This window comes from Triturus cristatus, chromosome 8 (assembly GCF_964204655.1).
Source record: "Triturus cristatus chromosome 8, aTriCri1.1, whole genome shotgun sequence".
In the NCBI taxonomy this organism is placed as follows: Eukaryota; Metazoa; Chordata; class Amphibia; order Caudata; family Salamandridae; genus Triturus; species Triturus cristatus.
In genome coordinates, this window is record NC_140591.1 from 890,730,901 (window position 1) to 890,755,534 (window position 24,634).

At 51.5% G+C, this 24,634-nt stretch overlaps 1 protein-coding gene across 1 annotated transcript in view; it reads left to right on the forward strand.

The window, feature by feature from the left end:
- POLA1 (DNA polymerase alpha 1, catalytic subunit) overlaps window positions 1-24,634 on the forward strand; it is a 2,011,520-nt gene that overhangs the window by 1,037,319 nt on the left and 949,567 nt on the right. The window contains exon 30 of the mRNA XM_085622423.1: window positions 11,271-11,403. Within this exon, the coding sequence (XP_085478549.1) occupies window positions 11,271-11,403 (133 nt within the window). The remainder of the gene's footprint in view (window positions 1-11,270; window positions 11,404-24,634) is intronic.

The following is a 24,634-nucleotide window of genomic DNA, read 5'->3' on the forward strand; positions in this document are numbered from 1 at the left end:
CGTTGACTCCTATGGATGCCTGAAGGAAAGTTGCTGACAGGCAGTCAGTGAAGAGTGTCCGGTGGATCCCAAGGATGGAATCAAGAAGGAAGGATACCTGCAAGCAGAAGGGACAGAGTCTAGGTCACCAGCCAGGAGCCGGGAAGGAACCAGGAAGGAACCAGGCGATGTCGTGAAGATGCAGGTGAAGAGGTGAAGCTTGTCGCAGCAGCCACAGGTACCAGGAGGCGTCGAGGACGACCAGGAGGCGAGCTGTCCCACGAAGGCTCTTGCTGTCGGCGGCGTCGATGTCGAGTTAGGACCCAACAAGCCTTGGCAAGCGGAACCCACGTAGAATGGAGGATTTGCTTCTGGTGCAGACCAGGAAGGTCTGGGGTGCATCTCTTTCACAGAGGAGCGGGTGCCAGTCTGGAGGAGCCGGACCAGCAAGGTGAAATCAAAGGTTCGTCGTCGCAGAGGTCACTAGCCAACGGGAAAGCAACCGGACAACACGTCGAGCAACTCAGGTGCAGAAGGGCCCCCACGCAGAACACGTGAAGTGTGGGGAGCTGATCTTCTTTGCAGATGGTGCTCGGGATGGGGGCTTCTCAATTCCCCAAGCACAGCCTCGAGGAAGCCTCAGAAGTCGCGCTAGTCCGTTACTAGCCACTTTTCCCAAGTCGCCGGTCCCTCGTCGCCTCCACGGGTCTCAGCTTTGCTGTAGATGTGGATCTGGGTCAGAGGTGTCTGGAAGTCTCGGCTCTGGTCAGTCTCTGCAGTCGTCCCTCGTAGGATCAGTCGCAAAGCAAGCAGCGGTCGCTGGATGGTGCCTGGTTGCCCAGGGTGGTCACTCCTTGGCCACAAGGGAGATTTCTTCAGTCTTCTTCCTGAGGTCGAATGTCGAAGGTCCAGAGTTTGTTCAAGTTGCAGATTCAGGTTAATCTAATTTAGCAGGGCTCAGCTACCTACTGATATACTGGGCTAGTGGGCTGGGCTACCTGCAAGGTCCCTCCTATGGGTGGGACCAGGAAGGGGAGTGGTTACACCCCCTTTCCTTTGTCCAGTTTCGCGCCAGAGCTGGAGTGCCCCAGCGCCGGTTTGAACTGGACTATGTATGGGACACCTTGTGTGCCCCAGGCAGTGTCTAGTTTTTCATCCCTCCCTGCCCCAATACACTAAATCCTGTCTGGGGTGGTGCTCGCAGGAGGCCAGACTTGTGTCTGTGGCAGCAGCATCCATTTTGTGATGCAGGGGCACTGGTTAACTTTAACTGGGTAAGTAGGTTTCAACATGTCTTCTCCCTCTAGAAGGGAGGAATAATATCCTCACTGCCATAAATGGTATGGGGGTAGTATTCCAAAGTGTTAGACACCTTACACGACATGTTTTGATAAAGCCAAACCATAGTTACCATAACCGTTTAAGATTATAAGGCACTTGAAGAGTATATGGTAGGCTATATCATAGAACAGCTATAAGGACATGGTTCCGAAAGCTGCAGACAGGCTCAGCTCATGCTAGAGCACCATCTCACATGTTACCAAGCACTCTGCCTCCAGGATTGTTAAGGCCTGCCATAGGAGTGGCTGATAGATACACATGTGTCTATATGTAAGGTAGGTATAGGAATACTACACCTAAGCAAGGAGTGATTACACGACCTTGCCCCAGCTGAGTGATCAGCCAGTTGTGTCATAATGGAAGGCCAGGCCAGGGGTGGCACAATACATGCTGCAGCCCCTGGTAGGCCTAGGGTACACCTATGCCCTGGGTACCTAAGGTACACTATACAGGTGCCAATAAGGTGGTCCTAACCAATTGGGTTATGCAGCTAAAGTACATAGTACAAATTTAGAGAGAGAACAGCTGGGCTGTGGGTCTGATTGGCAGGCCCACAGCCACATCTAAGTCGAAAACCAGTGAAGCACAAGCAAAAAGTGGGGGTGAACATAGAAAGCAGACCCTACTCTCCTACACAACCCCCCCCCCCCCAACTAGGGACATTAAACTAACCTTGACCAGTTGAGTCTTCATGTTCTAAGTGGAAATATCTGGAGAGTCCATCTGCATTGGCATGGTCAGTCCCAGGTCTATGTTCCACTGTGAAGTCCATCCCCTGTACGGAAATGGACCACCTAAGAAGTTTGGGATTTTCACCCTTCATCTGATTTAGCCACAAGAGGGGCTTATGGTCTGTCTGAATCTTGAAGTGAGTGCCAAACAAGTATGGCCTCAGCTTCTTCAGGGCCCAAACCACAGCAAAGGCCTCCCTCTCAATAGCTGACCAACGTTTCCCTCTAGGGGTCAGCCTTCTACTAATAAAAGCAATGGGCTGGTCTTGACCATCTACATTCAGTTGTGAAAGAACAGCTCCCACACCCAACTCAGAAGCATCTGTCCGGACTATGAACTCTTTGGAGTAGTCTGGACTTTTCAGAATAGGTGCACTGCACATGGCCTGCTTCAGGTCATCAAATGCTTTTTGACAGCTCACTGTCCACTGAACTTTCTTTGGCATCTTCTTAGAGGTCAAGTCATTAAGTGGTGTCACAATGGACCCATAGTTCTTAACAAACTTTCTGTAGTACCCAGTCAGGCCCAAGAAAGCTCTGACCTGAGTCTGGATAGTTGGAGGAGCCCAGTCCTTTATGGTCTGGATCTTGCTCTCCAGTGGTTGAACCTGACCCCCACCGACTAGGTGGCCCAGGTATACAACCTTGCTCTGCCCTATCTGGCACTTAGTGGCCTTGATAGTGAGGCCTGCCTTTTGCAGGGCCTCTAAAACATTCCTCAGGTGGACCAGGTGATCCTCCTAGGTGGAGCTAAAGACAGCAATATCATCAAGATAAGCTGCACAGTAGTCATCCAGGCCTGTAAGGACTTGATTCATCAACCTTTGGAAAGTGGCAGGTGCATTCTTCAAACCAAAGGGCATTACCACAAATTGATAATGTCCTCCTGGGGTCGAGAAAGCAGTTTTGGCCTTTGCATTCTCAGCTAGTCTGATTTGCCAGTAGCCTGCTGTCAGGTCAAATGTACTCAAAAACTTGGCAGCTGCCAATCTGTCAATGAGCTCATCTGCCCTAGGTATTGGGTGGGCATCTGTCCTAGTGACAGCATTGAGACCTCTGTAATCCACGCAAAACCTCATCTCTCTCTTACCATCTTGGGTGTGAGGTTTTGGCACAAGAACTACAGGACTAGCCCAAGGGCTCTCTGAAGGTTTAAGGACTCCCAGCTCCAACATCTTTTGTACCTCAACCTTTATGCAGTCTCTGACATTGTCAGGTTGCCTGTAGATTTTACTCTTCACAGGCAGACTGTCACCAGTGTCCACCTCATGGGTGCACCAGTTTGTCTGACTTGGGGTCAGAGAGAACATATGTCTGTAGGATTGCAGAACTTGTCTGCAGTCCTGTTGCTGATGATCAGTGAGGCTGTCAGAAAAGACCACACCATCAACTGAGCCATCATCAGGGTTCTGAGTCAACAGGTCTGGGAGAGGGTCACTCTATTCCTCCTGCCCCTCCTCTGTAGCCATGAGTAAGCCCATGTCTGCCCTGTCAACATATGCCTTCAATCTGTTGACATGAAGCACCCTGTGGGGGCTTCTGGGAGTGCCAAGGTCCACCAAGTAGGTGACTTCTCCCTTTTTCTCAACAATAGTGTGGGGTCCAGACCATTTGTCTTGGAGTGCTGCTGGGGCCACTGGCTCCAACACCCACACTTTCTGCCCTGGCTGGTACACAATCAGCACAGCCTTTTGGTCATGCCAAGCTTTTTGGAGTTCTTGGCTTGCCTCAAGGTTTTTAGAAGTCTTCTTCAAATACTCTGCCATCCTGGAGCGGAGGCCAAGTACATAATCCACTATGTCCAATTTGGGTTGTCTGAGAGGTCTCTCCCATCCTTCCCTTACTAAACACAGGGGTCCCCTTACAGGATGCCCAAACAAAAGCTCAAAAGGGCTGTAGCCAACCCCTTTTTGTGGGACCTCTCTGTAAGCAAACAGAAGGCAGGGTAAAAGGATGTCCCATCTTCGCCTAAGCTTGTCTGGTAAACCTTTTATCATCCCTTTTATGGTCTTGTTGAATCTCTCCACAAGCCCATTGCACTGTGGGTGATGGGGTGTAGTGAACTTGTAGTTCACACTACACTCCTTCCACATTGCAGTCAAATATCCTGACATGAAGTTGGCACCTCTGTCAGAAATAACCTCCTTTGGAAAGCCCACTCTGGAGAAGACTCCAAGTAGGGCCCTTGCCACAACAGGAGTTGTTGTAGTCCTTAGGGGTATAACTTCTGGATACCTGGTGGCATGGTCCACTATCATCAGTATGAATCTGTGCCCAGATGCTGTTTGGGGGTCCATTGGTCCCACAATGTCTATCCCCACTCTCTCAAAGGGAACCCCCACCACAGGTAGTGGTATGAGGGGGGCCTTTGTTGTGCCACCTGATTTGCCACTGGCTAGGCAGGTGACACAGGAGCGACAAAACTCCTTGGTATCTTCTGACATATGAGGCCAGTGAAAGTGAGGGACAAGCCTGTCCCAAGTCTTGTTCTGGCCTAAGTGTCCTGCAAGGGGAATATCATGGGCTAAGGTAAGAAGGAAGCCTCTGAAACTCAATGGTATGACCAACCTCCTGAATGCACCAGGCTTGGGGTCTCTAGCCTCTGAATACAGCAGCCCTTCATTCCAATACACTCTATGGGTACCTTGAGCATTCCCTGCAGCCTCAGCAGCAGCCTGCTGTCTGAGGGGTTCAAGAGAAGGACAGTCTAATTGTGCCTGCCTCAGATCTGCCCTTGAAGGTCCCCCTGTCCCAAGAAACTCAACCTGATCAGGTTCAAGTTCTTCTAGGACAGTTCCTTCAGGGCTCTCAGAATCATCCTCCTATGAGGGCTGATCCACTACCTGAGGCAGGGGGGAAGGCACAGCCTTTACCCTACTGCTCTTTCTCTTGGGTTTTCTGGTCCATTGTCCCAGGATCCAGCACTTGTTCAGTGTTACACTTTTTGGCCTGTGACCTGGTCACAGCAAGGACATGTGCATCTATCCCAAGCATTTCTGCATGGGTCCTATACTCCACTTCAGACCAAACTGAAGTTTCAAGGTCATTTCCCAACAGACACTCTACAGGAAGGTCTGAACTTACCACAACTTTCTTGAGGCCAGTTACCCCTCCCCAGGAGAAGTTAACAATTGCCACACTATGGGAAGTAGTGGCATTGCTAGCCTGGGTCACTAGGTAATTCTCACCTAGCATGATCTGTCCAGGGTCTGCAAAGGCAGGTGTCACCATTGTGACACTAGCCCCAGTGTCCCTGTAGGCCTGAGCCATTCTATGGTTGATAAAAGGAGTCTGTCTGTACTTGCCCAGGTTACTGGGACCTACAGTAGAGGACAAAGCTATGTCCCCATCACAGATCATAACAGCCTGAGTAGGTATCCTGACTAGGCCAGAATACTCCTCAGTTCCCAGGGTTAACCCTACTACACCCTTTTGCTGGGAACCACCACTTACAGCTGGACTAGGGGGTACAGTTGCCTTAGGGGCAATGGTGGCTAGGGGCTTATCCTTTTTGGTGCACTCACTAAACCAATGTGAGTTTGACTTACAATAGTTGCACCATGGTTTCTTTTGGCCATCTTTCTTCTTATCCTTTTTGGGACCACCCTCCCCCTGAGCCTTTTGGGGGCCTGGTGAAGACTTCTGGTCTTTTTGTTTCTGATCATTACCCTTCTGGTCTGCCTTTTTCTGATCACCGCCCTGGTTTTTCTGCTTAACTCTAGTCCTGACCCACCTATCTGCCTTCTTTCCCAATTCCTGGGGAGAAGTTAGGTCAGAGTCAATCAAGTGTTGATGCAACAGCTGGTTTTGACAGTTATTAAGGATTTGTTCTCTAATGATCAAATTATACAATCCTGTATAGTCCTTAACCTTACTACCCAATAACCAGCCTTCCAGAGCCTTAGTGGCACAATCTACAAAGTCAGGTCAGTCCTGAGTCTGTCTCTTCTGGGTATCCCTGAACAACAACCTGTATTGTTCAGTGGTTAGGCCAAACCCATCAATCAGAGCACTCTTCAGGACAGTGTAATTGTCAGCATCCTCATCACTAACTGTGAGGAGCTTGTCGCTACCTTTCTCAGAGAAGGAGAGCCACAAGATAGCTGCCCACTGACTTTGGGGTACCTGCTGTACTTTGCAAGCCCTCTCCAAAGCAGTTATCCATTTGTGGATGTCATCCCCACACTTGTAGGGAGGGACAATCTTGCTCAGGTTTCTATCATCATAGGCCCCGTCTCTATCCTTAGGGATATTGCTGCCACCAGTGGGATCTAACCCACTTAACTTCTGCTCTCTGGCAAGAGCAAGCTTCTCCTTGGCAAGGGCAAGTTCTTCCCTCTCAATCCTCAGATTGGCTTCCCTCATTCTGGCCTGATGCTCTTTTCTCTGTGGAGAAGTCATTCCCCTGTGAGAAGAGGCATTGGAGCTGTTAGAGACATGGGAGTGGATAGATTCCCTTGAAGGGGATCTCTGTCTCCTGCTTCTCTGGTTAAGCCCACTTGTGGGTCTGAATGGGGGGACCCCAGTCAGACTCCCATGTAGGCTTAAGTTAGCCTGGCTAACTCTCCCAACTTGCACCTGGCTGTCTACCTCATCTTCTGAAGTCCCATCTGACTCATCTGTAGTGGGTAGACCCTCACCTGTACCTAGGGTACTAGCCTGGGAGGCCCTACGAGCATCATACTCCTCTAGGATCTCTACTAGCTGAATGAGGGTAGGGTTTGAACCCTGTTTTAACTTTCTGGAGGTACACAATTGTCTCATCTCCTGAAAAGTTAGGGTGTCATATCTAGAGGGGATCTTTCTAGGATCTACTCCTCCTGAGAGAGAATCAACTTGATCTCCTCTCAGAGACATGATCTAGTGAGGGTGTGGTGTGTGCACCTACCTACACTAGTTGTATCTACTACACCTCTCTAGTAGTTGTAGTCAGGGTGTGCTAGGCCCTTCAACCTACAACAACTAAGTCCAGTAGGACTTAAGTATTTATAATCTATGTTATATGTACCTAACAATATCTATGTGATCTTTCAATTTAGTATCTCAAGATTACAATGGTATTACAACAGCAAGCTCAGATCCCAACCGCTGCTCACCAATGTGAGAAGTTGGCCTGTTTTATGATGTCACTTATTCTAGTGTACACCTTGTATCAGTCCAAACAACCCTTATGTGATTGGTTGTAAAGTCAACCTTATAGACCAGCTATCCTAGTGGTAGCATGGACAAGAGCAGTCTTAGGCTAAACTCTGTATGGCATGTGAAGCCAGCTGTTATACCATATGTAATCCCTTGAATACCAAATGAAAGGACACCACAACAGATGCATATAAAAATAGAATGTATTTATTTTAGTCAAAACCCTCAGCACTCTTTGAGATTCGAGGTAAGTACAACACAGTCTTATTTAAGCATACATTAATTCACAAAGGTAAGTAATAGTTAGGCCCTAGGGGCCACGCAAATCATATACTAAGTAAGTGGTATAAGAACCACTGTCACGAACACAGGATAGGCCTAGGGAATCGCTGGGGCTACACTATACTACCAAAGGTTAGGAAGTGGGAGGCCCACGGGATTCAGGTGCAGAGTGGAAACACTCACGCGTAATGCGTAAAAGTCGATAGAAATAGTAGTTTTTAGAATTTAACAGTTTTAGGACACTTCTGGAATAGCTAGGAAGTCGAGACTTGGAAACTAGACCCTAGGATAGTCAATACCCTTGTGAGCACCGGAGTACTCAAGTTACCTAGCCCACGGGCTGCGGGTGCATAGGTGTGAACTTGCGTCGGGTTTCGTCGTTGACTCCTATGGATGCCTGAAGGAAAGTTGCTGACAGGCAGTCAGTGAAGAGTGTCCGGTGGATCCCAAGGATGGAATCAAGAAGGAAGGATACCTGCAAGCAGAAGGGACAGAGTCTAGGTCACCAGCCAGGAGCCGGGAAGGAACCAGGCGATGTCGTGAAGATGCAGGTGAAGAGGTGAAGCTTGTCGCAGCAGCCACGGGTACCAGGAGGCGTCGGACGACCAGGACCAGGAGGTGAGCTGTCCCACGAAGGCTCTTGCTGTCGGTGGCGTCGATGTCGAGTTAGGACCCAACAAGCCTTGGCAAGCGGAACCCACGCAGAATGGAGGACTTGCTTCTGGTGCAGACCAGGAAGGTCTGGGGTGCTTCTCTTTCACAGAGGAGCGGGTGCCAGTCTAGAGGAGCCGGACCAGCAAGATGAAAACAAATGTTCGTCGTCGCAGAGGTCACTAGCCAACGGGCCAGCAACCGGACAACACGTCGAGCAACTCAGGTGCAGAAGGGCCCCCACGCAGAACACGTGAAGTGTGGGGAGCTGATTTTCTTTGCAGATGGTGCTCGGGATGGGGGCTTCTCAATTCCCCAAGCACAGCCTCGAGGAAGCCTCAGAAGTCGCGATAGTCAGTTACTAGCCACTTTTCCCAAGTCGCCGGTCCCTCGTCCCTCGTCGCCTCCACGGGTCTCAGCTTTGCTGTAGATGTGGATCTGGGTCAGAGGTGTCTGGAAGTCTCGGCGCTGGTCAGTCTCTGCAGTCGTCCCTCGTAGGATCAGTCACAAAGCAAGCAGCGGTCGCTGGATGGTGCCTGGTTGCCCAGTGTGGTCACTCCTTGGCCACAAGGGAGATTTCTTCAGTCTTCTTCCTGAGGTCGAATGTCGAAGGTCCAGAATTTCTGTTCAAGTTGCAGATTCAGGTTAATCTAATTTAGCAGGGCTCAGCTACCTACTGATATACTGGGCTAGTGGGCTGGGCTACCTGCAAGGTCCCTCCTATGGGTGGGACCAGGAAGGGGAGTGGTTACACCCCCTTTCCTTTGTCCAGTTTTGCGCCAGAGCTGGGGCTGGAGTGCCCCAGCGCCGGTTTGAACTGGACTATGCATGGGACACCTTGTGTGTCCCAGGCAGTGTCTAGTTTCTTTCATCCCTCCCTGCCCCAATACACTAAATCCTGTCAGGGGTGGTGCTCGCACCTCCCAAGGCAGGAAACCTACTGTCCAAGCCTCCCTTGCTGGAAGGACTCCCAGCAGCAGGAGGCCAGACTTGTCTGTGGCAGCAGCATCCATTTTGTGATGCTGGGGCTCTGGTTAACTGTAACGGGTAAGGAGGTTTCAACATGTCTTCTCCCTCTAGAAGGGAGGAATAATATCCTCATCACCAGAAATGGTATGGGGGTATTATTCCAAAGTGTTAGACACCTTACACGACATGTTTTGATAAAGCCAAACCATAGTTACCATAACCGTTTAAGATTATAAGGTACTTCAAGAGTATATGGTAGGCTATATCATAGAACAGCTATAAGGACATGGTTCCGAAAGCTGCAGACAGGCTCAGCTCATGCTAGAGCACCATCTCACATGTTACCAAGCACTCTGCCTCCAGGATTGTTAAGGCCTGCCATAGGAGTGGCTGATAGGTACACATGTGTCTATATGTAAGGTAGGTATAGGAATACTACACCTAAGCAAGGAGTGATTACACGACCTTGCCCCAGCTGAGTGATCAGCCAGTTGTGTCATAATGGAAGGCCAGGCCAGGGGTGGTACAAAACATGCTGCAGCCCCTGGTAGGCCTAGGGTACACCTATGCCCTGGGTACCTAAGGTACACTATACAGGGGCCAATAAGGTGATCCTAACCAATTGCGTTATGCACCTAAAGTACATAGTACAAATTTAGAGAGAGAACAGCTGGGCTGTGGGTCTGATTGGCAGGCCCACAACCACATCTAAGTCGAAAACCAGTGAAGCAAAAGCAAAAAGTGGGGGTGAACATAGAAAGCAGACCCTACTCTCCTACAATCCGGCCCGAGTCCATGTGGCACACCAGTTTCAGCAAGGTTCCCCAGCACTCCAGAGCCTGAGTCCACCATGAGCTGACCTCTCCTGGACTCCTCGACGTCGCCTGCAGCCTCTTCACTGGGACTCCCTCAACCGTGAATTGCTCCGGTAGGCCGTTTCCGACCCCAAAAGACACCCCTGCACCTGTCCGTCCTGGGCCTTGGTGAAGAGGACAAAGGGTGTCCCCATGTATCCAAGCATCGTAGCATACCTCTGCAGCTGTAGGTTTTCTTCAACTGGACTCTTGGCCTTGGCCTGCAGCCCTTGTTCAATTTAGCTGCATTCCATTGCCTTGTGCAGCTGACACTTTGCTGGCACCCTGCTCCTTACCGCCACAGGCCACTGGTGGTGTAGTGTTGGTGCTGCTTTGGACCCTGCCCAGTGCTTGCTTCAACGCCTGGAGACTGACACCAAGCCGCTGCTACTAACCTGTAAGCAGCCTCTGACCGATTGTACCCAATCCTCATTGATTTGTGTTGGTGTCCGACCTCGAACTTGCACCCTGCACTCTGTTGCCCCAGTGCCGCTGGTGGTGCACTGTTGGTGCTGAACTGAATCTTGTCCAATACTGACCTTAACTTCCGAATACAGGTCTTGTAAGTCGATGTTATCCCTATGTATGCTAATGTTTTCTTCCTCCCATAGGTTAACATTGCAAAGTCTGAAAATTGTACTGTCCATCTTTAAAACTGAAAAGTATTTCTATTGAAAAACGTATTTACCTATGACGAAGTTCTGTGGTTCTACATAATAGATATAACCAAGTATAATTTTTACAAATTGGTCTGGGTTTTATTCCTTGAGTGTGTCATTTAGTGTGGGTGTGTGTGGGTGTGTGTGTGGGTGCGAAACAAATGCTTAATACTACCTTCTTTGACCTCTGTAAAGCCTCTGGGGATTCACTGGACTCACTGCACACTAATCCTCTTTTTGGTTTAGAATATAGAGCCAGCTTCTTACACAGTTTTTATATTATTTTTGTTGGACTTGTGCAAAATCTAGGTAATGATCAATGTCTTCAATGCCAAAGTTGTGATGAAAGAATTTGTAAATATAGGCCAGTAATTGTGAACTTCCATGTGAAACTAGCATTTGTTCCCCTGCACTGATGTAATGAACTTTAGCTGCAAACATTTACTAACCAAATAAACCTTTCAAAATCGGCATACATTTTTTTTGTATGACTTGAGTCTTGCTATAGTTTATAGTGCTGGTTTTAATAATATGTACCTTACCCATATATTTAATATTTTGCATTTTTTTTACCTAAGCCATTATAATCTAGTTTGTTTCAATCCCAGTTCTTAATTAGTTAAAGTTTTTTTTGGTAATTCTGTGAAATATATTTCTTTTCACAGCTACATTATCACTCAGATCCTTTCGGATCAGCCACGAGACACCATTGTGGAGAATATTCAAAAACAGCTTGTGGAGATTGGTGAAAATGTAATTAATGGCAGCATCCCTGTAAACCAATATGAAATAACCAAGGTAATAACGTGTGTGCTCAAAGTTTATTTTAATTCAATGTTCTTGAGATTTCTCCTGTAAGACTGGTTCACCTTGTGATGTTTTGACAATTAGAGCCACCTTTGCTATGTTTCCTTGGCGATTATGGCATGAAAGATTCCCCTTTGTTTCTGTTGTCCGCCATCTGATATCCTCACCTCCACAGAGCGAGATTTAAAAGGGTTTTAGATGCAAACTAAGAATTAAAGGAGTAAATGCTTTATTATTGGTGGGTTCCACTAACTTTAATATAACTGGCTGCTTTCCTAGACGTTCGGTAATTCAGTGCTTGCTTCACTGCTCACATGGTAAGTGCTGTCTGCAGCCCACTTCCCCCATCTAGCCTCTCCCTGTTTGATGCAACTTTTACAAGGCGCTCTTCCTCAGAGCCGTTTTGTCTTGAGTGGGGCTCAGGCCTCCTGTATGCCTTTCTGCCGATAGCACTCTTGCCCAGAGTTCTCAAGATCATCAGGAACGACCGGGCCCAAGTTATCGTTGTGGCTCCGCAATAGGATTGGTGAGTTTGGTATCCTGAGCTGTTGAGACTGGCCATTGGTTCTCCGATTAGGCTGCCCCTTCGGGAGGATCTTCTATCGCAGCGGCTGGGAAGGGTGCTCCACCTTAACCTGTCAACACTCCGTCTTCATGTGTGGAGATTGAGCGGTGACGGACAGCTTTCGAACTTTCACCCACAGTCTGCAATCTTATCTTATCTTGGCAGCCCGATGTCCCTCAAACCAAAACGGTATACCCCGTCTGTTGGAATAAATTTGTGGCATAGTATGCTGAGAAACAGATTGACTCCTTGTTTGCGCCACTTTCCCAGGTTCTTTTCTTTATCCTTGCCCCAGCCCAGCAGGGCATTGGGCACAGTGAAGGGTTATTTATCTGCATACTCTGTCTTTCTGCTGCTTCCAGATCAACCCTTTCTCCAAATCCTCTATTGTAAATAGGTTTTGTAGGAAGCTGGGTTACTGTTGCTGTAACCCCACCCCCCCCCCCCCCCCCCCCCACACACACACACACTTTGTCAGACTACAGATGCACTTTGACTTGATGTGCTCTTCTGTCCCTGCCAATCCGGTTCCCAGGGCCTGTGTCCTTTACTCAAAACTGGACCTTGTACCCCCAATTGGCACCTCTCTGGCCACATGTCAGTCCCTTGTAAAAGGTACCATGGGTACCAAGGGCACTGTGGCCACGGAAGGCTTCTAAGGGCTGCAGCACGTGTTATGCCACCCTTAGAGGCTCTGTACCTTTATACACACACACTGCGATTGCAGGTTGCGTGTTTTGGTGCAGAACAAAGTGAAGAGTCGACATGGCACACCTCCCTGTGTGTCATTCATACAACCCACTGCCCTGGCATAGGTCAGCTCCCCCTCTAGCTGGGTGCACTATTTCAGTGGTGAGGGTACAGGGGCATGAGCCCTGTACCACTACAGTGTCTAAGCCAATTCTTAGACATTGTAAGTGCAGTAATGCCATTAAGAGTATATGATGCTGGGAGTTTTTCATTACGAACTCCTCAGCACCATAATGGCTTCACTGAAAACTGGGAAGTTTGGTATCTCACTTCTCAGCACATCAACCCACACTGATGCATGTGTGATATTTAATTAAAACTGCACACAGAGGGAATCTTAGCGATGCCCCCTGAAAAACTACCAGCCTCTGGTGAATCCCTGACTGGTACGCACCAGCCTACCACCACAAGACTTGTTTCTGGATCTCTAGGGTGGAAGTCTTCGCTCCCTGAGCCCAGAAACAAAGCATTTCCTAAGCGCAGGTGTTCACACCTCCCACAGGCCAGGAAGAGACATTTGTGGCAGGGGAGCTTCAAAGGCCTTGCAGCCTTTGTAATGCGACCACCAGCCTCTCCTGCTATCGGGAGCAGGCACCCTTCCTGTCTCCAATTCCTTTTCGGCGGGAAGATAGGTGGGAAAAATTAACCAGCCCAGAAGGTGTGCCCTCCTCTGCCAACCCCACTCCTCAGGTGGGGGAGGTGAGGTGAAGCCCACTCTTCAGTGCCCACCATCTTGCAGATGGCAGGCACTCCCTAATCAGGATTAGGGATTGTGCTCACTCCCCCACATGGGGTGAGCACACCAAGGGTGTTGTCACCCTAAGGTCAGTAGCCCATTGGCTACTTACCCCGAGACCCCTAAAATGCCCCCTAAATACAGTATTTAGGAGGTAGCCCTGAACCAAGAAAGCAGATTCCCGCAACCTAAGAGCAACAAGCATTTGCAATGCAATAGGTCTCGCCTTTGCATAAGTTTGTGCGTAAACACACACTTTGCACTTAGTCTTTGCTTACGAGACGCAAGGCTGGCAGTAAAAGAGGCACAGTTACTGCCAGCCTTGCTTCTCGTAAGCAACGACTATAAGTACAAAGTGCGTGTTTACGCACCGCTTGCAGGTTTTCTAAACACATAAATAAAAGGCATTGTCATTTACAATGCCAATAGCTCAAACGTATTCAAAGGCGAGACCTATTGCATTGCAAATGCTTGTTAATAATCCAACACTTAGTTGGTTTGCTGTTTTCAAACGCAGTTTTTTGCAATGGCAAATTAAAACGTCTTATGCTGTACAAACGTGTCACTTCATTACGTCAAATTAAATGGATAGCAAATCACGCAGTATATGTGACGTTTTGTCTGACATGTCGCATTACAAGTTTGGTTACTATCTCGAGCACCATTTTAAGAAGAGACTGCTTGACATTTTATTTATTTTACATAACGGGAAAACCACCTGAAGTTTTTGGGGCGCTTTACATGAGCACCAGTTATATTACACAGCGACATTCATTTTCTTGGCACTTTTTTCAGTTTTATATAGCGCGAACTCGGCCTGAAGGTTATGGATCTTTACAGGTGCACCAATAACCTTACACACGGACACATTCATTTTTCAGGCACTAGGAGATTGAGTGAATTTCCCAGAATCACAGAACATTGAGCCGATGTCGAGGTTAGAACCTGGTTTCCCAGTTCCCAAACCAGCAGCTCTGGCCTAACACCACATCCTCCTCAGAATTAACATGACTTCGCAGCATTTTCAGTGTAGCGTTCGTGTTCATCAGCGTCTCTCTTCAAACTAACATGCTTTTACAGACATCTTAAAACAAGGACTGGAAGTTATTTTTTCGGTTTGGATCCTCCTTTTAATCCACCGACTAACATGGCAGGGGTGTTTCTCTGGTGACCGCTGTTCATGTATGGCCACTCCCCTACCTTTGCACACTTTAGATCTGAAAGAAACACGTTAGTTAGATTCCTCACCTTAGAATATCCCCAGGCGTCAGACTGGATCCGGAAGATTTTTCGTCAGCAATACCCCTTGCGCGTCGCTAGGCGTCGTCTGCGACTCTGCGTCCGTCGGCGTCGTGCGCCGGAATGACGGCGTCGGAGGACTGTCGTCCGTTCTTCTTTTTTCCGCGCCAGTAAGCGCAGATCCGGGAGAGCTACCCCTTTAGTCACTTTTTGACTAACTTTTTCGATCCTTTTTGATTTTGTCTAACGACTCCGGTGCCGGTAGGATGCCTGGTTTTAAAGCCTGTGCTGACTGTAACCGCCTGATGTCGGTTACGGACCATCACCGCCGGTGCCTGTACTGCTTAGGCCTCGACCACGACGCGGAGTCGTGTTCGGACTGCAAGGCCCTGACCTCGAAGGCTAGACGGGAGCGGTCCCGTAAGCTTCTCAAGATTCACCACTCGGCTCCGCGCGTCTCTCGATCCCGGTCCAGGAGGAGGTCCAAGGATCGGTCGCGGAGCCGCAGCCGACGTCACCATCGGTCGTCGGGATCCAAGTCTTCGGGTAAGTCAAAGCACTCCAAGAAGTCCAAGAGGTGACACCCCTCTTCGGACTCCCCTCGCCGGTCGCGCGACTCGGCCGAGGGTCAGGGTGGCTCCACCCCCGCGCAAGTCCCCATACCCGCCTGTCCCTGGGACTAACGCGACGCCAGCGGAGGTCAGTGCCTTCCTCTCGGCCATGAGGAGCCTGGCTCCGCCGTCGACGCCCGCTGGCGCGCCTTCGGGCCCCGCGGTCCCGACAGGGCTGCCTTGCCTGCCGGTGGCTCCGGCCCTGGCGCCGTCGACGGCTCCGGCCTCGACGCCGTCGACGGCTCCGGCCTCGACGCCGCAAGCGTCCGAGGGACCCGTTCCCGAGTCCCCGCCGACGCCAGTCAACCTCGTCACGGCTCCTCCGCCGGCGTCGACACCGGTACCACCCCCGACGCCGACTCCGCTCGACGTCGAGCCCCAGTTCAGTCCCGCTCCGGGCCCGGCGCCGCTCCGGCGTCGATGAACGCCGCGTTCGGCGCCGCTAGAGACACATTATGTCTACCGCCCGGCTCCGTACCTTCCTCCTGTATACCAGGAATCGGATGATGGGGACAACTGGGAGGGATCCGAGGATCCTATGGCCGCACAGGCTCACATGTCACAGGACTGGGCAGATGAACTGGGGGAGGCCAGTGGCCTGGATACCTCTCCGGACACTGGATTCGTCTCTCCGACTGTGGCTTCGGAGGAGGGCGCAGCTTTCTCTGTGGTGTTGCGCAAGGCGGCCGCAGCCCTTGGGCTCGAGCTACCTGCCGGGGCTGTGAGGACTAACGTCCTCACTGAGGTGCTTCAGTCTGCAGCAAGCTCCACTGAGCCTCTGCTGCAATTCAATGAGGCCCTCATTGATGTTCTGCAGGGCACCTGGTCCAAGCCCTCCACAGTTCCTCCTGTGGACAGGAACGTCGCCAGGCGCCACCGCCCTGCTTCGGGCGACCCCAGTTTTCTGTCCCAACACCCTACCTCCGAGAGCCTGGTTATCCAGGCCTCTACCTCCCAATCCTCCTTCCCGACCGCTCCGCCGGACCGGGATTCCAAGAGACTGGAACAGTTTGGCAAGAAGCCTGCGGTCTTTGAACACCGCCTGTCTCTTGGACCGTTATTCCCACTCTCTGTGGGATGCGGTGGAGGACGTGCTGCCCCTGTGTCCGGAGTAGGTCCAGACACGACTTACCCAGGCTCTGGCCGATGGGAGGGATGCAGCACGGCACGCTATCTGATGTGGGCTTGACACTACGGACTCGCTGGGTAGGGCAATTGCTACCACAGTGGCGCTTGGACGTCACGCCTGGCTGCGGTCCACGTCATTTTCGGACGATGTTCAGAGCACTCTAATGGACATGCCCTTTGATGGCACTCGCCTTTTTGGCGAGAAAGCGGACAGTGCGCTGAATCGCCTTAAGGACTCCCGGGCTACGGCCAAGTCCTTGGGCCTCTCGGCCCCGCGATCGCAAACTTCCGCTTTTCGCCCCTTTCGTGGCCAAGGAAGGGGTGCCTCCTCACGTGCGCCTAGCCACCAGCCGCAGAACCAACCTGCGCGCGGTCGCGGATGTGGTTTCCGCCGAGGCGGTTCTGGAGGACGACGCTGTCAGCCCACATCCACCCCGGCAGCATCCGCCTCAAAGCCTTCCTAGTCCGAGCTTTCAGGCCCATTCCACGCCAGTGGGCGGCAGAGTTCGCCATCACCTGCTCCACTGGCGGTCCATCACATCGGACAGGTGGGTGCTGCAAATCGTCCGAAGGGGCTACTCCCTCCCCTTCGAGACGACCCCTCCAGCCATGCCACCGCAGCACCACCGTATCTCGGGGGATCATTTGAATCTTCTCCACGAGGAAGTTTCGGCCCTCTTGGCCAAGGGGGCCGTCGAGCGCGTTCCGAGTCCAGCAGTAGGTCGTGGTTGTTATTCCCACTACTTTCTGGTTCCCAAGAAGGGCAAAGGGGGCCTACGCCCTATCTTGGACCTCCGGAACGTCAATGCCTTCCTCCGGAAGGAGAGGTTCAAGATGTTAACTCTGGCTCAGGTTCTGGCTGCCCTCGACCCTGGAGACTGGATGGTAGCGTTGGACTTGCAGGACACATATTTCCACATCCCCGTCCTGCCGGCCCACCGGCGTTACCTGCGGTTCACGGTGGGCCAAGAGCACTTTCAGTTTACCGTGCTCCCCTTCGGCCTCACCAGTGCCCCTCGGGTGTTCACGAAAGTGATGGCGGTGGTCGCAGCTCATCTGCGCAGATCAGGGGTTCCGGTCTTCCCCTATCTCGAAGACTGGTTGTTGAAGGCCGGCTCGCCCCAGACAGTCGTCTCCCACCTCCAGACTACGGCGGATCTCCTGCATTTGCTGGGATTTTCCATCAACGTGCCGAAGTCACACTTGAGTCCCTCTCAGGAGCTCCTCTTCATCGGAGCAGTTCTCGATTCGGCGCAGTTCCGGGTCTATCCACCGGAACAGCGGGTCCGGGATATTCAGGCCCTGATTCCCATCTTTCGGCCTCTATCCTGGGTTTCGGTCAGGCTAGTGTTGCGGCTTCTGGGGCTGATGGCCTCCTGCATCCTACTAGTGCATCACGCCAGGCGGCGCTTGCGGGCTCTGCAGTGGGACCTGAAGTTTCAGTGGGCCCAGCATCACGGCAACCTGTCCGACCATGTCTTGATCTCGGAGGGCACTGCACAGCAGTTGCAGTGGTGGCTCACGGACCGCGATTGGGTCATGGGCAGAAGCCTCTCCCTTCCCCAACCGGAGCATGTCGTAGTGACGGATGCATCCCTCCTGGGATGGGGTGGCCATATGGGAGAGGCGGAGATCAGAGGCCTCTGGTCTCCGGCGGAGTCTCGTCTCCACATCAACCTGTTGGAGTTGAGAGCGATCCGGCTTGCACTGAAAGCCTTCCTTCCCTCTGTCAGGGGCAGTGTCGTGCAGGTGTTCACGGACAACACCACCGCCATGTGGTATTGCAACAAACAGGGCGGGGTGGGGTCGTGGACCCTTTGTCAGGAGGCTCTGCGCCTCTGGACGTGGCTGGAACACCAGGGCGTCACCCTAGTGGTTCAACATCTGGCGGGCTCTCTGAACGCCAGAGCAGACGAACTCAGCCGCCGGTGCATGATGGATCACGAATGGCGTCTGAACTCCGAAGTGGCGCAAGGTCTCTTTCAGCAGTGGGGAGAGCCTTGGTTAGATCTATTCGCCACCGAAGAGAACGCACAATGTCAGCAGTTCTGCGCGTTCGAATTTCCAAGGCGGCACTCGCTCGGCGACGCTTTTCGTCACGAGTGGAGTTGCGGTCTGTTGTACGCCTTTCCGCCTATACCACTTCTGCCCAGAGTGCTGAAGAAGATCAGGCACGACCGAGCCCAAGTCATCTTGGTGGCTCCGGATTGGGCACAAAGGTACTGGTATCCCGAGCTACTCAGTATGTTGACCGATCCTCCGATACGTCTGCCCCTTCGGGAGGATCTTCTGTCGCAGCAGCAGGGGACGGTCCTCCACCCGAACCTGTCCAGCCTCCACCTCCATGCGTGGAGATTGAGCGGCGGCAGTTGATGCCATTTGACTTGCCTCCTGAAGTCTGTGATATCATTCTGGCAGCCAGGCGTCCCTCCACAAAGACGGTATACGCCTGCCGGTGGAACAAATTTGTGGCATGGTGCACAGTAAAGGCTGTGGATCCCCTTTCCGCCCCTCTTTCTGAGGTTCTACTGTTTCTTCTTTCTTTGGCCCGGCAGGGCTCTGCCCTGGGCACCCTGAAAGGTTATCTTGCTGCCATCTCTGCCTTCTTGCGGCTTCCTGATCAGCCTTCTCTTTTCAAGTCCCCTGTGGTTACACGCTTTCTAAAAGGCATTACTCACATGTTCCCTCCTGTCCCTTTTGTAATGCCTCAGTGGGACTTGAATCTTGTCTTGACATTCCTGATGTGCGCTCCCTTCGAGCCTCTTCACAATTGTCCTCTTCGTCTTCTGACTCTTAAGACTGCTTTTCTGGTAGCCATCACCTCGGCTAGACGGGTGAGTGAGCTCCAGGCTTTATCTTCAAAGCCTCCTTTTCTGTCTGTTCATCCGGACAAGGCTGTCCTTCGGCCTCGTCCCTCCTTTCTTCCGAAAGTGGTGACTCCATTTCATCTTGGGCAGTCTGTCACCTTGCCCACCTTCTTTCCGCCTCCGCATCCTTCCAAAGAGGAAGAGAGGCTCCACCGTCTGGACCCAAAACGTGCGCTCTCCTTTTATTTGGACCGCACAAAGCAGTTCCGGGTGGACGACCAACTTTTCGTTGGATACGTGGGTGCTAAGAAGGGGAAAGCTGTGCACAAACGGACCATCTCTCGGTGGGTCGTTTTGTGCATCAAAATTTGTTACTCCTTGGCAAAAAAGGACCCTCCTGTTGGGCTGCGCGCCCATTGTACTCGGGCCACGGCGGCTACTACTGCTTTGGGACGAGGTGTCCCTTTGCAGGACATCTGTCAGGCGGCAACGTGGGCTTCGCTACACACGTTTGCCAGGCATTATTGCCTTGACAGCCAAGTCCGGAGGGATGGCTTCTTTGGCCGTTCTGTCCTCCAGGACTTTCTGGTGTGATCTTGGTTCGCAGACCCACCACCGGGGATGGTATTGCTTGGGTATCTATTCTAAGGTGAGGAATCTAACTAACGTGTTTCTTTCAGATGAACAAGTTACTTACCTTCGGTAACGATGTATCTGTAAGAAACATTAGTTAGTTAGATTCCTCACCGACCCACCCATCCTCCCCGTTCTGCGAACTGACATCTAGGGTTAAGGTTATCCTTTTCAGGCCCCTAGATTTTATTTTTTGGCACCAGTGTCGGTCTTTGCATGGCTCTGCGTTCCTGGCGCGGAAAGCTATGTACAAGAACTGACGTCAGCGCGCGAGGGCGGCGTCTAAGTACTCCGACGTCATTCCGACGCTGACGACGGACGCGGAGCCGCAGACGACGCCTAGTGACGCGCAAGGGGTATTGCTGACGAAAAATCTTCCGGATCCAGTCTGATGCCTGGGTATATTTTACGTTGAGGAATCTAACTAACTAATGTTTCTTACAGATACATCGTTACCGAAGGTAAGTAACTTGTTCCTTAGGTACCCAGGGCATAGGTGTACCCTAGGCCTACCAGGGGATGCAGCATGTATTATGCCACCCCTGGCTGGCCTCCCATCATGACACAACTGGCTGATCACTCAGCTGGGGCAAGGTCGTGTAATCACCCCTTGCTTAGGTGTAGTATTCCTATACCTACCTTAGATATAGACACATGTGTACCTATCAGCCACTCCTATGGCAAGCCTGAACAATCCTGGAGGCAGAGTGCTTGGTGACATGTGAGATGGTGCTCTAGCATGAGCTGAGCCTGTCTGCAGCTTTCGGAACCATGTCCTTATAGCTGTTCTATGATATAGCTTACCATATACTTTTAAAGTGCCTTATAATCTTAAACGGTTATGGTAACTATGGTTTGGCTTTATCGAAACATGTTGTGTAAGGTGTCTAACACTTTGTAATAATACCCCCATACCATTTCTGGCAATGAGGATATTATTCCCCCCTTCTAGAGGGAGAAGACATGTTGAAACCTACTTACCCGGTTAAAGTTAACCAGAGCCCCAGCATCACAAAATGGATGCTGCTGCCACAGACACAAGTCTGACCTCCTGCTGCTGGGAGTCCTTCCAGCGAGGGAGGCTTGGACAATAGGTTTCCTGCCTTGGGAGGTGCGAGCACCACCCTAGACAGGATTTAGTGTATTGGGGCAGGGAGGGTTGAATGAAACTAGACACTGCCTGGGTCACACAAGGTGTCCCATGCATAGTCCAGTTCAAACCGGTGCTGGGGCACTCCGGCCCCAGCTCTGGCACGAAACTGGACAAAGGAAAGGGGGTGTAGCCACTCCCCTTCCTGGTCCCACCCATAGGAGGGACCTTGCAGGTAGCCCAGCCCACTAGCCCAGTATATCAGTAGCTAGCTGAGCCCTGCTAGATTAGATTAACCTGAATCTGCAACTTGTACAAAAACTCTGGACCTTCGACATTTTACCTCAGGAAGAAGACTGAAGAAATCTCCCTTGTGGCCAAGGAGTGACCACCCTGGGCAACCAGGCACCATCCAGCGACCACTGCTTGCTTTGCGACTGAATCCTACGAGGGACGACTGCAGAGACTGACCAGCGCCGAGACTTCCAGACACCTCTGAACCAGATCCACATCTCCAGCGAAGCTGAGACACGTGGGACCGGCGACGAGGGACGTGGGACCGGCGACTTGGGAAAAGTGGCTAGTAACTGACTAGCGTGAATTCCGAGGCTCCCTCGAGGCTGTGCTTGGGGAATTGAGAAGCCCCACTCCCGAGCACCATCTGCAAAGAAGACCAGCTCCCCACACTTCACATGTTCTGCGTGGGGCCCTTCTGCACCTGTGTTGCTCGACGTGTTGTCCGGTTGCTGGCCCGTTGGCTAGTAGCCTCTGTGACGACGAACCTTTACTTTCATCTTGCTGGTCCAGCTCCTCCAGACTGGCACCCGCTCCTCTGTGAAAGAGAAGCACCCCAGACCTTCCTGGTCTGCACCAGAAGCAAGTCCTCCATCCTGCGTGGGTTCCGCTTGCCAAGGCTTGTTGGGTCCTGACTCGCCTTTGATGCCGCCGACAGCAAGAGCCTTCGTGGGACAGCTCACCTCCTGGTCCTGGGCGTCCTCGACGTCTCCTGGTACCCGTGGCTGCTGCGACAAGCTTCACCTCTTCACCTGCATCTTCACGACATCACCTGGTTCCTTCCCGGCTCCTGGCTGGTGACCTAGACTCTGTCCCTTCTGCTTGCAGGTTCCTTCCTTCTTGATCCCCACCTTGGGATCCACCGGACACACTTCACTGACTGCCTGTCAGCAACTTTCCTTCAGGCACCCATAGAAGTCAACGACGAAACCCGACGCAAGTTCACACCTATGCACCCGCAGACCGTGGGCTAGGTAACTTTGGTACTTCGGTGCTCACAAGTGTATTGACTATCCTAGGGTCTAGTTTCCGAGTCTCGACTTTCTAGCTATACCAGAAGTGTCCTAAAACTGTTAATTTCTAACTGCTAGTAATTCTATCGACTTTTACGCATTACGCGTGAGTGTTTCTACTCTGCACCTGAATCCCGTGGGCCTCCCCCTTCCTAACTGTTGGTAGTGTAGTGTAGCCCCAGCGATGGCCTAGGCCTATCCTGTGTTCGTGACAGTGGTCCTTATACCACTTACTTTAGTGTATGGTTTGCGTGGCACCTAGGGCCTAACTGTATTACTTACCTCTGTGACTTAATGTATGCTTAAATAAGACTGTGTGTACTTACCTCGAATCTCATAAAGAGTGCTGAGGGTTTGACTAGAATAAATACATTCTATTTTTATATATATCTGTTGTGGTGTCCTTTCATTTGGTATTCAAGGGAATATATATGGTATAGCAGCTGGCTTCACATGCCTAAGACTGCTCTTGTCCATGCTACCACTAGGATAGCTGGTCTATAAGGTTGACTTTACAACCAATCACCATAAGGGTTGTTTGGACTGATACAGGGTGTACACTAGAATTAGTGACATCATATATCAGGCCAACTTCTCACATCGAGTTTCAGTCAAGATGACCCTCTGGCTTCTGGGTCTGATGGCCTCCTGCATCCTGCTGGTGACACATGCCAGGTGGCATATGCGGGCTCTGCAGTGGTACCTGAAGTTCCAGTGGGCGCAACATCAGGGCGACCTGTCCGATCATGTCCAGATCTCGTAGGGCACTGCACAGCAGTTGCAGTGGTGGCTCACGAATCTCGATTGGGTAAGTGGCAGATCCCTCTGCCTTCCCCAACTGGAGCACACAGTAGTGACTGATGCGTCCCTTCTAGGATTGGGAGGCCACTTGGGAGAGGCGGAGATCAGAGGACTCTGGTCTCCGGCGGAGTCCCGGCTCATATCAATCTTGTGGAGTTTTGGATGATCCGGCTTGCACTGAAGGCATTCCTTCCCTCGCTCCGGGGGAAGTGTGGTACAGGTGTTCACGGACAACATCACCGCCATGTGGTATTGCAACAAACAGGGTGGGGTGGGGTCCTGGACCCTATGTCAGGAGGCTCTGTGCCTCTGGACGTGGCTGGAACATCAACGCATTACCTTGGTGGCTCAACACCTGGCAGGTTCTCTGAACGCCAGTGCGGACGAACTCAGTCTCCGGTGCTTGATGGATCACGAATGGCGTCTGCACTCGGACGTGGTGCAAGGTCTCTTTCAGCAGTGGGGAGAGCCTTGGTTAGATCTATTCGCCACCGACGAGACCATGCAATGTCATCAGTTCTGCGCGTTGGAATTTCCAAGGCGGCACTCGCTCGGCTACGCTTTTCGTCGCGAGTGGAGTTGCAGTCTGTTGTATGCCTTTCCGCCTATACCACTTCTGCCGAGAGTGCTGAAGAAGATTTGGCGTGACCGGGCCCAAGTCATCCTTGTGGCTCCAGATTGGGCACGAAGATACTGGTATCCCGAGCTTCTCAGAATTGCGATCGTTCCCCTGATCCGTCTGCCTCTTCGGGAGGATCTTCTGTCGCAGCGGCAGGGGACGGTCCACCCGAACCTGTCCAGCCTCCACCTCCATGCATGGAGATTGAGTGGCGACAGTTGACGGCTTTCTATCTTCCTCCTGAAGTCTGTGATGTCATTCTGGCAGCCAGGTGTCCCTCCACTAAAACGGTATACACCTGCAGGTGGAATAAGTTTGTGGCATGGTGCACAGCAAAGGCTGTGGGTCCCCTTTCTGAAGTTATTTTGTTCCTTCTTTCCTTGGCCCTGCAGGGCTCTGCCCTGGGCACTATCAAAGGTTATCTTTCGGCTATCTCCGCCTTTTTGAGCGTTCCAGATCAGCCTTCTCTTTTTAAGTCCCCAGTTGTTAACCGTTTTCTTAAAGGCATTATGCACATGTTTCCTCCCGTGCCATTCATCGTGCCTCAATGGGACTTAAATCTTGTTTTGACCTATCTGATGTGTGCTCCTTTCGAGCCCCTTCATAACTGTCCTTTGCGTCGTCTTCCTCTTTAGACGGCTTTCCTGGTCGCTATCACCTCTGCCAGGAGAGGGAATGAGCTCCAGGCTCTTTCTTCCAAACCTCCTTTCCTTTCTGTTCATCCGGACAAGGTGGTGTTAAGGACCCGTCCTTCTTTTTTGCCAAAGGTGGTCACGCCCTTCCACATCCGGCAGACCATCACTTTGCCTACCTTCTTTCCGCTTCCGCATCCTTCCAGGGAGGAAGAGAGGCTCCATCTTCTGGACCCAAAACGTGCGCTTGCCTTCGATCTAAAGTGTATGCAGCAGTTAAGGGTCGATGACCAGCTTTTTGTTG